The 14,003-nt window shown below is 46.9% G+C and overlaps 1 protein-coding gene across 3 annotated transcripts in view; it reads right to left on the bottom strand.

Annotated features, from left to right (window-relative positions):
* raph1b (Ras association (RalGDS/AF-6) and pleckstrin homology domains 1b) overlaps window positions 1-14,003 on the bottom strand; it is a 41,106-nt gene that overhangs the window by 7,150 nt on the left and 19,953 nt on the right. For 2 of the 3 annotated variants that reach the window (XM_083992221.1, XM_083992222.1), the window contains 9 exons: window positions 8,867-8,986; window positions 8,396-8,501; window positions 8,055-8,252; window positions 7,339-7,784; window positions 6,104-6,190; window positions 5,523-5,597; window positions 2,184-2,261; window positions 614-773; window positions 207-328 (listed from right to left, as the gene is read on the bottom strand). In XM_083992221.1, coding sequence (XP_083848347.1) covers window positions 207-328; window positions 614-773; window positions 2,184-2,261; window positions 5,523-5,597; window positions 6,104-6,190; window positions 7,339-7,784; window positions 8,055-8,252; window positions 8,396-8,501; window positions 8,867-8,986 — 1,392 coding nt within the window. The remainder of the gene's footprint in view (window positions 1-206; window positions 329-613; window positions 774-2,183; window positions 2,262-5,522; window positions 5,598-6,103; window positions 6,191-7,338; window positions 7,785-8,054; window positions 8,253-8,395; window positions 8,502-8,866; window positions 8,987-14,003) is intronic. The other variant, XM_083992223.1, reaches the window with a different exon arrangement.

The raw sequence follows: 14,003 nt of genomic DNA, 5'->3' as shown, positions 1-14,003 counted from the left end.
CCCTTGTTCCCTCCCTGGTTCTCTGGGCTGTGCAGTCACTGAGCATGCATAAACAATGTGTTTGTGTGTACAGCATATGCTTTCAGCATTTACACGCTGAACGCAGAGGCGGCTCTAGAAGACATCGAGAGGATGATCCGTCTATCTACAGTATATCGATGCGTGTGCGTGTGTGTGTTGATGCATAACGGACGTCAGTCGGTCACCTGAGGGTTCTTGAAGAGAGCGTATTTCTCAATGCGTTCGATGAACATCAGCTTGTTGTGGCTGTCCCGGGTCCAGTTCAGCAGATTCTCCACCAGGTTCTCATGATCCTCGAAGATCCGCTCTGAGAGACGGAGACGGAGGAGAAGAGGGAGGAGGAGGAGGAGTGGAGTGAAGATAAGATGCAAGATGTGCACTTTTCTTGCTGACCTGCAAATGTGCACTTCATTTACTCCCATCAGGGATTTCTGTTTTTTTTTTTTTATGGCACGGGGCAAAACCTTTAACTATAAGCCTCACAATTAGTCCAAAGCCACACATGGAGTTGTAATACAGCTACATTGTTTACATTTGTGCATGTGTCCACAGTGTTTAGGTGACTCAGGTGTGTCTGCGGCCCCTCCCTTACCCATCTGGAGCTCGTTGATGGTTTCTACCAGAGACCAGTCGGGGCTGTAGCCACAGTGCGACTTATCCAGCAGGCTGTCCAGCACCTGCCTGACCGTCTGCCGCTCGTCCACCATCATGGTCTTGGAGCTCTCGTCCGACATGTGGACCCTGATCACCAGCTGAGGACGAGTCATAGAGATCATTGTTACTGTAGAAACACTTTTAATGGTTCAGCAAAAACAGAGTCAACACATTTCTGCTGAAGTCCAATTTCAATTAACTTTATGTGACTAGAATTGAATAAAATAACATTTTTTGCAGCAACATTTGACCTGTATAGGAACTACCGGCTTCAAAAGCTTGGGAGGATGAAATCTGATTATGTTTGTGAGTCTTATTTGAACTATTTATGGGTCATAAGTGCAGCTGTGTCACATATACAGCCACTAAAATAATCCAATAATCTGCATCCACATGCAAAAGTAAAGTCCTCCACAACTGGCGAGCTTTAACTAAGCTGAACATGACAAACACACACGTGTGCCAAATCCAGCCTCGCACAATCACAGCCTATGTAAGACGTATCCTGGGGTGAAATCAAATAAAGCCCTAAATTCCTTGACCTCGTGTTTTTGCCCCACCCATCAGGACCCAGGTATCCAATCAGTATGTGGGTGCAGTTGATTGAACGGAGACAAGGACAAATGAGAATCTTGGGAGAGCTGTGACAGACAGACGTGGGGAGTCTGACCTACATTTCTCAGAGGAGAAACCCCCTTAATACCCCCCCAAGTCTGGCAGGAAAGAAGAAATAGACAACACAGAATAGGAAAAAACAAAAAGATTAAGTTTGGAATCATCTCAAAATTCAAAATATAGTAAATTACATAAAATGCTGACAACCACATCTCTAATAATTCAGCACATCACAGCATTCTCCAGTGCGTAGTCTGTACCGACACTCTTTATCTTGTCATATGACTACTCGCTTGGTAGAGGATGAATCTGGCCCTGTTTGTTTAAACACTGCTGGGCCTCAGCTATTCATTGCATGTAGAAAAAAAAAAGGACCATTCTGCTAAATGGCATTGCTCTCATTCACAGAGACGGTTCATTCACTGGCGGAAACGCTGCTGTGGAGTCCCATGCTGACTTCCCGGTGGAGACATTTCTTTCAATGGAGCGAGGCGCCCCAGTTGTTTGCCGCAAAAAAAAAAAAAAAGCTCTTGTTTGGTTGGATGCAGTAAATAAGATCTCTTATGCAAAATGTGTCTGCATTGTCTTGCAACACACACACACACGCACACACACACAGGCTGTATCTCTTTTTTTCTGAAGCCTCTGTTTGATGCTTTGCTCCCTCCCCAGCAGACACACATACACACACACACACACACACATATATAATCAAACACTGCAATGACCTATTTTCTCTGCGCTTCATCGCCTCGCTGTGAATGAAGTTCACAAAGACATGCAGCGTGCAGTGAATGTGACAAGACGGCAATTACTGTACAAGTCTAAATGGCAACAAAAAAACAAGAAACTGAGTCAGTGAAGTGAGAAAGGAAAGAGAGAGGTGGTGTTACCTTTTTGACCTGCGCCTCCTTGATTTTCTCCAGGGCGACTCGGATCTTCTCTGCCTTCAGTTTGGCAGCTTGCTCCTCCTGGATGAACACACAGGAACAGCTGTCATTCACACACAACCTCCCCCAAATAAGAAAAATGGTTTGATTTCATAGCCTTGCCTCACCCTCTCTTACACCCATGTCTTTCATCATTCCTCTGGCAGGAATAAAACACCCTGCACACACTTCAACCCACATACACACATGCACAACTTCATTAAATAGTAAGCACCCTTCTCAACCGTTTAAATGCACGAGCCTCAGGCGTGATGGCGCATGGCGTCTTGTCCATTGGGCGTCTTACCTGCCCTCTCCAACACGATGCCATCACCTCCATTCTTGCAGGTTGTCTTCGCCGGCACGTGTTTTTTTTTTTTTTATCACAAATGTGCGAATATGTGACGAGACACAAATGAACAACGTGACTAAAAACAAAAAAACCCCACTGCTATTATGACATTGGTCCGGTGTCCCCTCAAATATGGCGCTCCGTTCACCGCCTATGGTTCCATATTGGATTCATATGGAGCTGCAGTGGTTTCCTTTGATCTCGCTGTATAGCAGCAGAAGGGAAACAATGGTAGGAGATCCCCGAAGGGCGAAGAAGAGGCTGCGAACGTGAGTGTGGGATCAGTTCAGATCAAGCGTCCGTGCCCGCCACTCATTGATACAGCGATTTCCTGCGAGGATCGTGTTTAAAAAAGGGGGGGAAGATATTACGGAAAAATCCAAAGGCGTCCATGATTGATGGAGGGGGATTCGCTCTCAGCTGAGTTTGCATTGGGGGAGAAAAAAAGGAGAGAAACTTAAAAAGGAATTAAAAAATTGTTTCCCGTTCAAGTTATTCCACCATGATCCTCACATCAGCATCTCCAGTCACTCAGTGGTCAACCCGAGCTGAGGCTATGACAGCGCCGGTTCACATGTGAGCACAACTTGACTAAAACCCAAAGTGAGACAGTGGGGAGGATGATGCCCCTCCTCCCTCTACCCTCCCACCCTCTTTGCCTTCCTGCCTCCTCCTCTCTCCCACCCCCCTCTCTCCCTCTCTCTCACTCACTTTGGAGAACAGATGCAGAGGTTTGGGAGCGTGCCAAATCGATAAAGCATAATCCCCCACAAAAATAGTAGAATGACGCAGGTCGGCCAATGGGAGAGGCTCATTCGCGAGACCCCTCAACCCCCTTCAGCCAGTCATGACGAGGGGTGATGGCGGCGATGGAGGAGGGAGGGTGAACCGGAGCTAAACTACAGCGACAAGGACGGAGAGTGGGTTTTGTGTGAATGAAACGCTGAGATGGTGAATATGTGAAGTCCGCCCCCCCCCCTTCACCCCCCCACCCCAAGCCTCTTATCTCAAGAAACTCCCCCCAACCCACCCACCCCTCCTCCTTGACCCAGACTACCTTTTCCACATGACCAGCTCCACAGCGCAAACACATTAATGCAATAAAAGCCAACAGTGTGTTTGGCCAACACACAGCGACGGGCTCTTAGCCAGTGAAGTGTGAGTGTGTGTGAGTGTGTGAGCGTGTGTGAGCAACAGAACAGAGGTCATGGGGGTTGTGCAGATTACAGTCCAGAGTCAATCTGAGTCACACTGTAGGTTTAGCCCCAGAAATGTCAGCACAACCCCCCCTCCTCCTCCATTATTCCCTCACCACATGACACCTACACCCTGTTTTTCTATCAGACATTGGTTTGATTCCTATTCCGCAGCCCTTCCACTTTCACACTCACTCACTCACACCAGAGCCAATTTTAAAAGGCTCTTCTGCGTAGCTGGAGAAAAAAAAAAAAAAAAAATCCTGGCTCTCTTTGATGTCTTCCCACTCTCTCCCTCCTCGCTTGTACCCAAACATCCCGCGCTCATTCAGTATTCTGATTTGTGAGCGAGGAGAGATTTTTTGAGAGTAGAGGCGATCGCGGCTCGCCTTCTCCTATTCTCTGATGGAGAGTGTAACACTAACACACAAAGTCCCTCGCAGCCTGCACGCCGCAGGCCGTCCATCCTCTCATCTCACCCCCCCTCTTTTTAAAACCACTCAAACGCTTTCTTCATACATGCACAGACGGAGCCTGGATGCCAGAAACCAATCGCCTCAAAACATTGAATAAATGCCATTGTTTTCTATTACAAAGACAAACTGTCATGGCAAAATTTTGGCTGAAAATTGGGTGGAAGCTGCAACCTCACATCAATTATATATTCAAATAACTGAAAGGGTTTTAAAAAGAAATCTGACTCCAAGGCCAATGACTTTAGTTATTAAGTCTTTCCCCTGGAGTTTTCCAGACCCTTATACGATCTGAGATCACAATCATTTGTGTCTCATTCAGCAAAAGCTCTTGGATTATTAAATCTCAACAGGATTCAGGGAGCTCTGGACTTCGGCGCCCTCCTCTGCTGGAATCCCCGGCTGCGCACTTGGCTCCACGTTGCGTAGCGATGCTGATATAAATCACAATCGACGGCGGCCAACTTTAAAACCACAAATCTCCACACATCTGATCGGCATGAGCTTTGCAGAGGGAGCCAGAGGCTGCAACCCATACACTCGCTGGGAAACCTGCCGGCTGCCAAGAGGTTTACAGTAAAACGGTGTGCGTGCGCACTGTACAAGAACTCCACTGTTTACACACTCGCACAACCCTGAGACCTTTTGTGCATTTCATTGTCTCATTGTGTTTGCACGATCAACGTATTGTGCAAAATAGGAAAGCAAATTCATCCATTTAAATAGACAGCACCAATAAGAGATTCCCAAAATTCATACACATGTGTTTGAAGCCACAGGGCTGCAACTAATCATTATCTACACAATGTCTCTCTATATCTTAAATCCTCATATGAAAAATGCTTCAAATGAGCAATTGCTTATCAAATCTGTAACCAATCAATTCATTCCTAACTGACTAATTGATTAGTCGTTGCAGCTCTCATGACATCAAATCATATTCAAAAGCCAAACTCGTGGAAAAGCGGATGAAATGTTAAAGAAAATAGACGTGTGGGTTAAAGGCATAATAATAAAGTGTATTGAGTCTACTGTGAGCATTATGAAAAGGGAAAAATCCATTCTGATCCTCTAACACTGTCTGATGTGGGAATTTTGTGTCATGTGTCATCCACTTGTCACTATTTTTAAACTCAGCAACTAACAAAGTCTGATTGCAGACAGCTGTTTTCCAGCAGTGTTATTATCAGGATGGGTTTTTCACAATAAAAGACATGCAAAGCAAAAGAGAAAAGCAAAGCAGTGTTCACACGCACTCAAAAAAAGGAGTGTTTGAGGTCACCTTGGTCAGGAGGTGAGAAGGCTTTCCAGCTATGCTTTTCAGAATGAGTGAGGTTTCTTGGTCCAGATAGGAGTGCTTTGGTGAGGAGAGGAGATAAAACAAAGAGAGAGAGCAGAGGAAGAGACAAAAATATAGAGAAGTCAGTGCCAGATGATTCTTGGAGGCTTATTAATCGCAGGTGTTTTGATCTTTTTTTTTTTTTTTTTTTTTTTGTGTGTATAAAGAAGCGTGGAAGCGAGAGAAGGCTCCGATACGAGGAGCAGCTCGGCAGTTGTGTTTGTCATTAGCTGCAGCTGTGGGGTGAAGAAGCAATGATTGTGACAGGTGCTGCAGATATGCACATCACTGCAAACACACACTCTTATGCATCAAGGTTTCATGTGCACGCATTACGCACACATCACACTCCACACTACAGCTAAAAAAAAAAATATCCGTTCTTCCGCCAATTCTGTTGCAATTCTTGTTGGTCTCTTGCATCATTATGAATAAAGATGTCCCACATAATAATCACACTCTACAGGATTTGCTGTACAGCCTCAAGTGTCTAGACACATGCGAGCTCACACTCGTGCACTTACGGTCGCCCGGTCCACTTCACCCGCCTGTGAGGGGAAGTCAAGCTGCCGCCTGGCCGGCTTACCATTGGCCCGTCGCAGCGTGACATGCTGGGGGAATCAGACGGTGCAGGTGCAGGTGCAGGTGCAGGTGCAGGTGCAGGTGCAGGTGCAGGTGCAGGCAAGGTGTGTGTGGGGACAGAGAGCACAGGTAAAGGAAAGGATGCAAACAGATAATGTTAGCACATGCAGAGGGGACAGGAGGGGAGGGGAGAGGGGGGGCTCATGCCACAGCAGTGATGTGTTTGTCATACAGTGTATTTGCTTCACAGCACAAACTTCACAAGTCCAACAAACGCACTTTTTTAGTGAATATTGCTTTTTGTTAAGAGAACCACAGAGAAGCTTGGTGAGTGGACAAAGAAATTCAGACATGGTTGATGATGTCAACATTGTAAATCCGAGTCACACTAATGGTGGGATTACAATGCGTTTTGCAACAACACCATCCAATGCACAATGCACAACACACGGGGCCGTATATTGTGGATCGACTCTGAGCAGCAGCACGCTTCAGTCATGCAGTTTCCTCCAGACGTCATGCTGTGTGGTTAAACATGCAGGATCAGAGCTGGATTGAGGTCAATTCAGCAAATTCAGGATTGGGATTTTCTTGGAAATTCTGCTGTAAACACTGTATTACAGTACAGTGCAATGTGTGTGTTTGTGCCCCAAACATTATTAGCACAGATCTCACTTACCGGTTCACATGGAAACACACACGTCTTCTACACTGTCCACACTTTCTCATTGACTCATAGGCTATGTCTGCCTCTTACACTGCAAAAATATTTGTCTTATTTCTTGTCAAAATGTCTCATTTCTAGTCAAAACTAAACTCTTTTCACTTAAAATAAGAATGATCACCTAAAAATTAACTTGTTTTTAGATCATTTTCACTTGAAATAAGTAGAAAAATCTGCCACTGAAAGCAAGTTTTTTGTGCATGTAATATGAAAGAAAAACTTGATCCACTATCAGATTTTTCTACTTATTTCAAGTGAAAATATGCTTGAAAGAAGTAAAAAGTGTCTAAAAACAAGCTACGTTTTAATGTGATGAGTCTTTTTTTAGGTATTTTAGGTATAATGAGATTTGTTTTGACTAGAAATGACATTTTGACTAGAAATAAGACAAATATTCTTGGTAAGATTTTGAGTTTTTGCAGTGTAGTTTGTCCTTGCTGTGTGTTTTCATACCTCAGTGCTGGTCTGGTTCTGTCCTTGCGTGCTCGGGCTGCTCTGACCCTCCGTCTCTCCTCCCGTCATCACTTTATCAATGTCCAGCGAGTCCATGCTGGACGCGGAGGCACATGCTGAGTTCACGCTGGACCTCTGGGACGGGGCTTCCTGCTCGCTGACCGCGCCCACCGAGCCGGTCCTGCGATGCTGCCCGCTGCCGCTACCGCCGCCGCCGCCGGACGACCCGGACGAGGGCCGGCGCAGCGTGGTGGAGGAGAAGGAAGAGGAGGAGGAGGACGAGGAGGACGAGGTCTGCCGGGCCGCCTCGTCCATGCTGAGGGACGCCTTCTCCAGCTGGGAGGTGATGTCGTCCAGGGAGATGTTGGAGGCGGCGGGCCGGGCGTGGACGCTGCCGCCTCGCACCGTGTTGGCAGGCGACGCTCGGGTGCTGCTGCTGGTGCTTCCTGTTGGAGTTTAAAGTTTCAACACAGCTCAGGCGGAGGAGGAAATCATCTCTGCGTGCACTTTGAATAATAAATAATCCATCTATAATGCCTTTTCATGAGGAGTTGATTTCTTATGTTTGACTTCACTCATTACACATCCCAGTTGGATTCCAGCTTCTACAGCAGACAGCCTTCTTTACAGTGATACATTGTTGTTTATAGACCGGTGCTTACAACTCACATGCACCAAGCGTAAATAAATACACATCATTGAGTCAGTGAGTCTACCTCCGCTGCTTCCTCCTCCACTTGTGCCTGTGTGCTTGGTGCTGGCGCTGCGGCCCCCGGGGGCCCTCTGCTGCTGGCCTTTGCTTTGGCCTCGAGCCGTGGAGTTGGGTCTGGAGATGGTGCTGAGCTCCTGTTCGATGGAGCACAGGTCGGCCATCAGCGCATCCAGGTCCACCGTGTCGCCCTGGTTCAGCGCCTCTGCAGGGAGCAAAGGATTGGGGATGGAGGAAGATCAAGGGAGGAAAAGGGGAGGGGCAGGGGGAGGGGAGGGGTGTGATCAATCAATTTGTCTTTTTTTTAAACCGGGGGCCTTTGTATTGACGCTGAATGAGCTCTCTCACCGTTGATGTTGTACATAGAGAAGCGGTAGGAGAAGTTGGCCATGTTGGTCTCCTGTCTGAGTGGAGGCTTCTGCAGCGTTTTCTGTGGCTTCCCATCATCCAGACTCTGCAGAGCACACACACACACACACACACACACACACACACATATATATAAAAATACATAAGTGCACATATGCAAAAATAAAAAGAGGATCTGAGCAATCATGTCTGCCTGCTAGACTCCTTAGTCACACACACACACACACACGGAGACCTGCACAAATGCACAATACAAAGTGGTGGTAGGAGGGGAGTTGCTAGGATACAGTAAAGGGAGACAGGATTAGCAGTGTTAAGGTTGCTATGGATACGGCCCCTTCCTTTCTCCGTGCTCTTCTACCTGTGTGAGTCTGTGTGTATCTGTGTAACCAACCTCCATTACTTTGTATGTGTGTATATACACAGCATATAAATGTGTGTAATGTTAACCTGTGTGAGCTTGTCCAGCTCTCCCAGCCAGGCTCCAAACATCTTGTCCAGGTCCTGGTCCTCCTTATCGCTGTCCTCCTCAGCTCCGTGGTCCAACTCATCATCGGACACCTGCTCCATCTACACACACACACACACACACACACACATAGAGAAACAGAGGAAGAGGAGAAATGAAAAATGATCAGATGATTCCACACATGTACACAAATTCACACCCACACAGCAGGAGTGATCCAACAGTGGGAAAAAAAAAAAAAAAAAAAAAGCTCAGCTCATCATCAGCTCATGCCAACCTCACCGCCTGTTACCATGACAACCGCTCACGGACCCCTCTAGCGGGCACCCTGTGCAGTCTGATCGGTGCATAAAATGCCCTGTGGTGTGTGTGTGTGTGTGTGTGTTGTGGTGTTGTAGTAGTTATTAGTGTGTGTGCTGCTGCTGCTGCTGCTGCTGCTCACCGCTGACACACCCAACACCACCGCTGCTCCCTGCCCTCCTGCTCAGGATCCAGAAGAGAAAGGGATGCTGGGAGGAGGAGGAGGAGGAGGAGGAGGAGGAGGAGGAGGAGGAGGAGGAGGAGGTGTAGTGATGCACGGAGGATGTATCAGCTAAAACCACTGGGCAACGCTAGCAGGTGGCGTTAGTGGCTACTGTATGTGGGCCAGTGTGAGTGAAGGAGGGCACGAACAGCAGCGAGTCCTGCTGCGCTGTCAGAAGGTGATGGCAGAGCGCCCTCTACTGGACATGAGGGGAAATGGTGCAACTGCAACATGCAGCAGTGTGTCTGCTTGACTCAGTGCCAGCAGCTCATATCTAATAATGCACCAGAGCAGGTGGCAGACTATGAAGGCATCTTTATATGGACATTTTACACAGATATCCTTATTTCATAGACCACAGCTTTGCAATAACATGACCTTCCTGCATTCAGGTGAAACGACATGGCCTCAAAACAACTTTTCAGTGTCTTCAAGGACACTTAACGTTAGACAAAGCAGTGACTGAGACAATGAAGGTCAAGGATGTGTGGTTATAACAGATTAGACCAGTGGTTCCTAACCGTTTTTGGCTCGTGACCCCATTTTAACATCAAAAGTTTCTTTTATTCTGCATTTAATTAGAACTCAATTTATATTCGAGAAGGTGAAAGTATAGAATACAGTTGTTTAAAAAGAATAATAATTAGTTTAAAGAATATTTTTATCAGTAACTTTTTTATCAATTACTAGACATTTCAGGCGACCCCATTTGAATTCAAGGCGACCCCGCGTAGGGTCCCGACCCCAAGGTTGAAAAACACTGGATTAGACTAACATGGGCTGTACCAAGAAAGAAAAAAAAATGACCCCATTCTGCAACATGTAACAATCTGAGCACGTTCCTCCCCTCCCTGTTTCTTCATATCATTTCTAGGTCAAGCTGGGCAGCCTCAGTGTTTAGACAATCTGATATTACCCAACCTGGAGAATGAATAAACACCCACACATGCCGGCGTGCTTCGGAGGAAGAACGCACATCTAATCTTTGCGCTCTCCGTGCGTCAAACAGAAGGAAAGCGTTGGTGAAGCACAGGAAGAGTCACACCTGGCGCAGGCTGCACACGCCTTCCTGTCTCACACACTCTGATCATCACACAGCCACTACCTGAAGAACGCTCCTAACTTTGGTTCAGCCCAGTCTGCCCCCCCGCAAATACACCCAGATGGACTATTCCCGGGTAATCCCATTGATGTTTACAGGGGGTGTCATTCCCTCCTGCTATTCACACTGTGTGGTGTCAGTCACTACTGGGACTGTACCAAACCCAGATTAACCCCTCTGACGACCCCTGTTCTTTTGATCTAGCAAAATGTGCCCATGTGGTTCAATGCATATGAGTGTGTGTGTGTGTGTATATGTTTTGCATGTGTGCGTCAAAGCCTTTACGGTCACACTGAATAACTTCAGAGGCAATCTGACAGTCATGCGTTGTAGTTAAAAGGTGATAAAAGCAGGTCATAAAAGAGGCTGGAGGTGAAAAGCAGTAAAACAGGCAGGTGTTTGGCAAAGCAAACGGCAATATGACACTGATACTACTGGAAATCGGTCAGCAACACACACACACACACACACACACACATTCCAGGCAGTGCACGTGCTCCTTAAAGTCACTGTATGTCCTGCATGAACAAACACACTCCCTCAGCCTCCTGTCCAAGCCTTTGTGTCTCTACAGATGATATTAAAAGCCAAAGCTGCCACTTCAGTGCATTTCTGTGTGTGTGTGTGTGTGCATCACAGTGTTGATGATGGACGCCTTCCTGCTTTGGCGAGCCAATCAAACACACCGAGGAACGTGGACTTCATCATCTTGTTGAGAAAGATAGAGTCTGAGTATGTAAACAAAAACAATTTTACCGAGTGTGTGTGTGTGTGTGTATGTGTGAGTGAAATAATATCTATGTCCTCATGAACATGTGTGTGGGAGTCGGAACAGGAAGTGGCCAGGATGTGCAGGATTCCTGATTTCCCTAATGGCCCGGGTCTTGGCAGGAAACGCCAGCTGTCCTCCAGTTGGTCCCGGCTGCCACTTATTGGGGACGGGAGGGAGGGACGGGACGGGACGCGTCGGTGGAAGGAGGAGGGGCTCCAGATCCTTCCAGACCCCCGGCCCGGCCTCCACCCTCGAGGACGACCCAGTGGTTCACCATGAAATCGGCTAAAACATACACATCAGTTTGTCCTCCTTTAAATTACATAGCGCCACACCACCACCAGAGAACTTTAATGACCATTTGTCTTCTCATATGTGGCTCAGCGTGGGGCCCTCTGGTCTGTATCTATTTGGGGGTTTCCCAGCTGAGTATCCCTGCTTGTACTGTTAAGGGCTGACATCATAGAGCTGGATGGAAGCAGACGGGAAGAGGAAACGGCCAAAATCAAATGAGCTTGCATTGTGTTTGCCAACGCACAGGCTTCACAGCTGTGTTTAAACAGCAACCGGCCTGCGGGCTTACACAGGAGTCACACACACACATGCAGTATATACATCTGCAGCGGGTACATGTTCAATTTAAAATGTGAGGTGAGTAAAAACAGACAGAAAAAGATGAATGTGGAAAGGAAAGGAGGAAAGCTCTGCTGTCGTTTTAATGGAGGCCCAGCCTCAGTGGCAGATGTGTCTGCAGGTTTAAGTGAATTACCACCTGAGGCCCTGCTTTTAAGCTCATGGAGCATGACCTGGGAGAGACACGGGGTTGGGAGGAAGCTCTCTGAATACATATATATCTGTGTGTGTGTGTGTGTGTGTGTTTTTGTGTGAGAGAAAGTGCACTTTTAAAGGCATGGCTGCAAACCAAACAGCAGCCTTGGCCTTTCCCCCTCCTGATCCTGCACGCTCCCTCTTTCTTGTCTGAGCATGACCAGCGCTCATCTGTCTCCCGTGTCTGCTGGGTGGCTCTGCGGTCCGCCGGGTGAAATGTCAGAGGTCAAAGGTCTTCCCTGTGGAGCCTCCCTCCCTTACCATGTAAACACTGGCAGAAGGGAGGATGAGACATGTGTTTGGGGAAAACAGATCTCTGTAAATCTTAGAGAAAGCACAGCGAGCATTCAATGCTGAGAAGGATGAAGAAGCGGAGGAGGAGGAGGAGGAGGAGGAGGAGGAGGAGGAGGAGGAGGAGGAGGAGGAGGAAGCGTCTATCTTTAGACTAAGTTGCTCATATCAGAGAATGTCAAGAGGATTGGAAAAAGGGAGCTGTATCAAGTAGTTGATAAAAACGAGGGTACAAGTTTCCAAACATCTTGATTGGAGCTCAAACTTGAACTGCAGGTTCATGATGAATAAGAAACTTAATTGGAGGCAAGAAAACAGCGGCTCGAACGTGAACCCGCTGACTCACCACTTGTCACATGACTGATGCAGCCTGAGGCCTATTTTAACATTGAATGTGACAAACAAATGCAGCCGCTCCTCGCTGCAGAGACATTTCAGCTTCAAGTTGAGTAAATGTTTGAACATACAAATGCTGCTGACACCTCTTCTGCATTTCGTTTCCGCCCCTGCGGTCGAGGGTAACGGCCAGCGTGTCCCTGACATGGAGAAAGAACCGGATAATCCAAGGAAACGGAGGCGAACACAAGGAGGAGGACTTTCAGCCTCCCTTTCCTTCTTGAGGCAGAGAGAGAAAGAAAGAGGGGAAAGGAGATAAAAAGCTGCCAGAGAGAAATAAACTCACACAAGTGATTGGGTGTGACAAGGAGAAACGGGCGATCGCTGCATGACATCATAGGTCAGATTAGGTCTCCGTGGCTGGTTCCGTCTTAATTCGCTTTGCATGATAGGACAGAGTCGGTGTTGTTCAGTCGGTTCACATTAAACTGCATCTGGCAGAGACACGCAACTTTAATGATCCAGCAGACGAGCTGAAGGAGTCGCTCTGCAGTCAGTAAACTGCAACGGTGATGGGAGAGTCAATTAGCCTCAATTCTGACTGCATCACCTCCATTCACGATTTTACACATCAGCACGGTGCTTTTTTCCTTTGTGTTCAAATCTGAGTCGAATTAGTTTTTATGAGAACAAACAAAAAAAGCTAATTGAACCCACACAATCTAAAAAAAAAAAAAACAGAGGAAAAGAGAAAACCCTTCCCCTGACAATGTTTTTCTGTTTCCCCGTTGATATTCAAATGTCGACTGTCTCCCAACATTTGAGTTACAAATAAAAACCTTTCATATTTCCATAATACAGGAAACGATCAGGGCCGGGGCGTGGAATATGACCTTAGCTGTGTAAACACTATTGAGGCCAGATACCACCGCTGCTCATGGCTGAGTGGATGTTTCCATCAAACACCTCTAAATAGACTATTTCTGGACCAAATACTCCACCTACCCACGTTGCGCATGTGTGTGTGTGCGTGTTATAATGTCGCAATGAGACCTAATGAAACCCGGGTATTCGTCCTTAGGCTCTCATCCTTTCCACTTAGGAAAAAAACATTAACTCAAAGAGAAAGAGAAACATTAAAAGCCACCTTGTCCTTAAAGCTCTTTCCCTCTTCTCTGATGATGATATTAAGTAAAATGTGACACCTCTCTTCTAAAAATATTCTCACCATCATCTGAGTCAAACGTTAGAGGGAACAGACAGGAA

Source organism: Trachurus trachurus (assembly GCF_905171665.1).
Source record: "Trachurus trachurus genome assembly, chromosome: 2".
NCBI classification, from domain to species: domain Eukaryota; kingdom Metazoa; phylum Chordata; class Actinopteri; order Carangiformes; family Carangidae; genus Trachurus; species Trachurus trachurus.
Note: the sequence above shows the minus strand (reverse complement) of the source record. Positions and strands in the feature narration are given on the sequence as shown.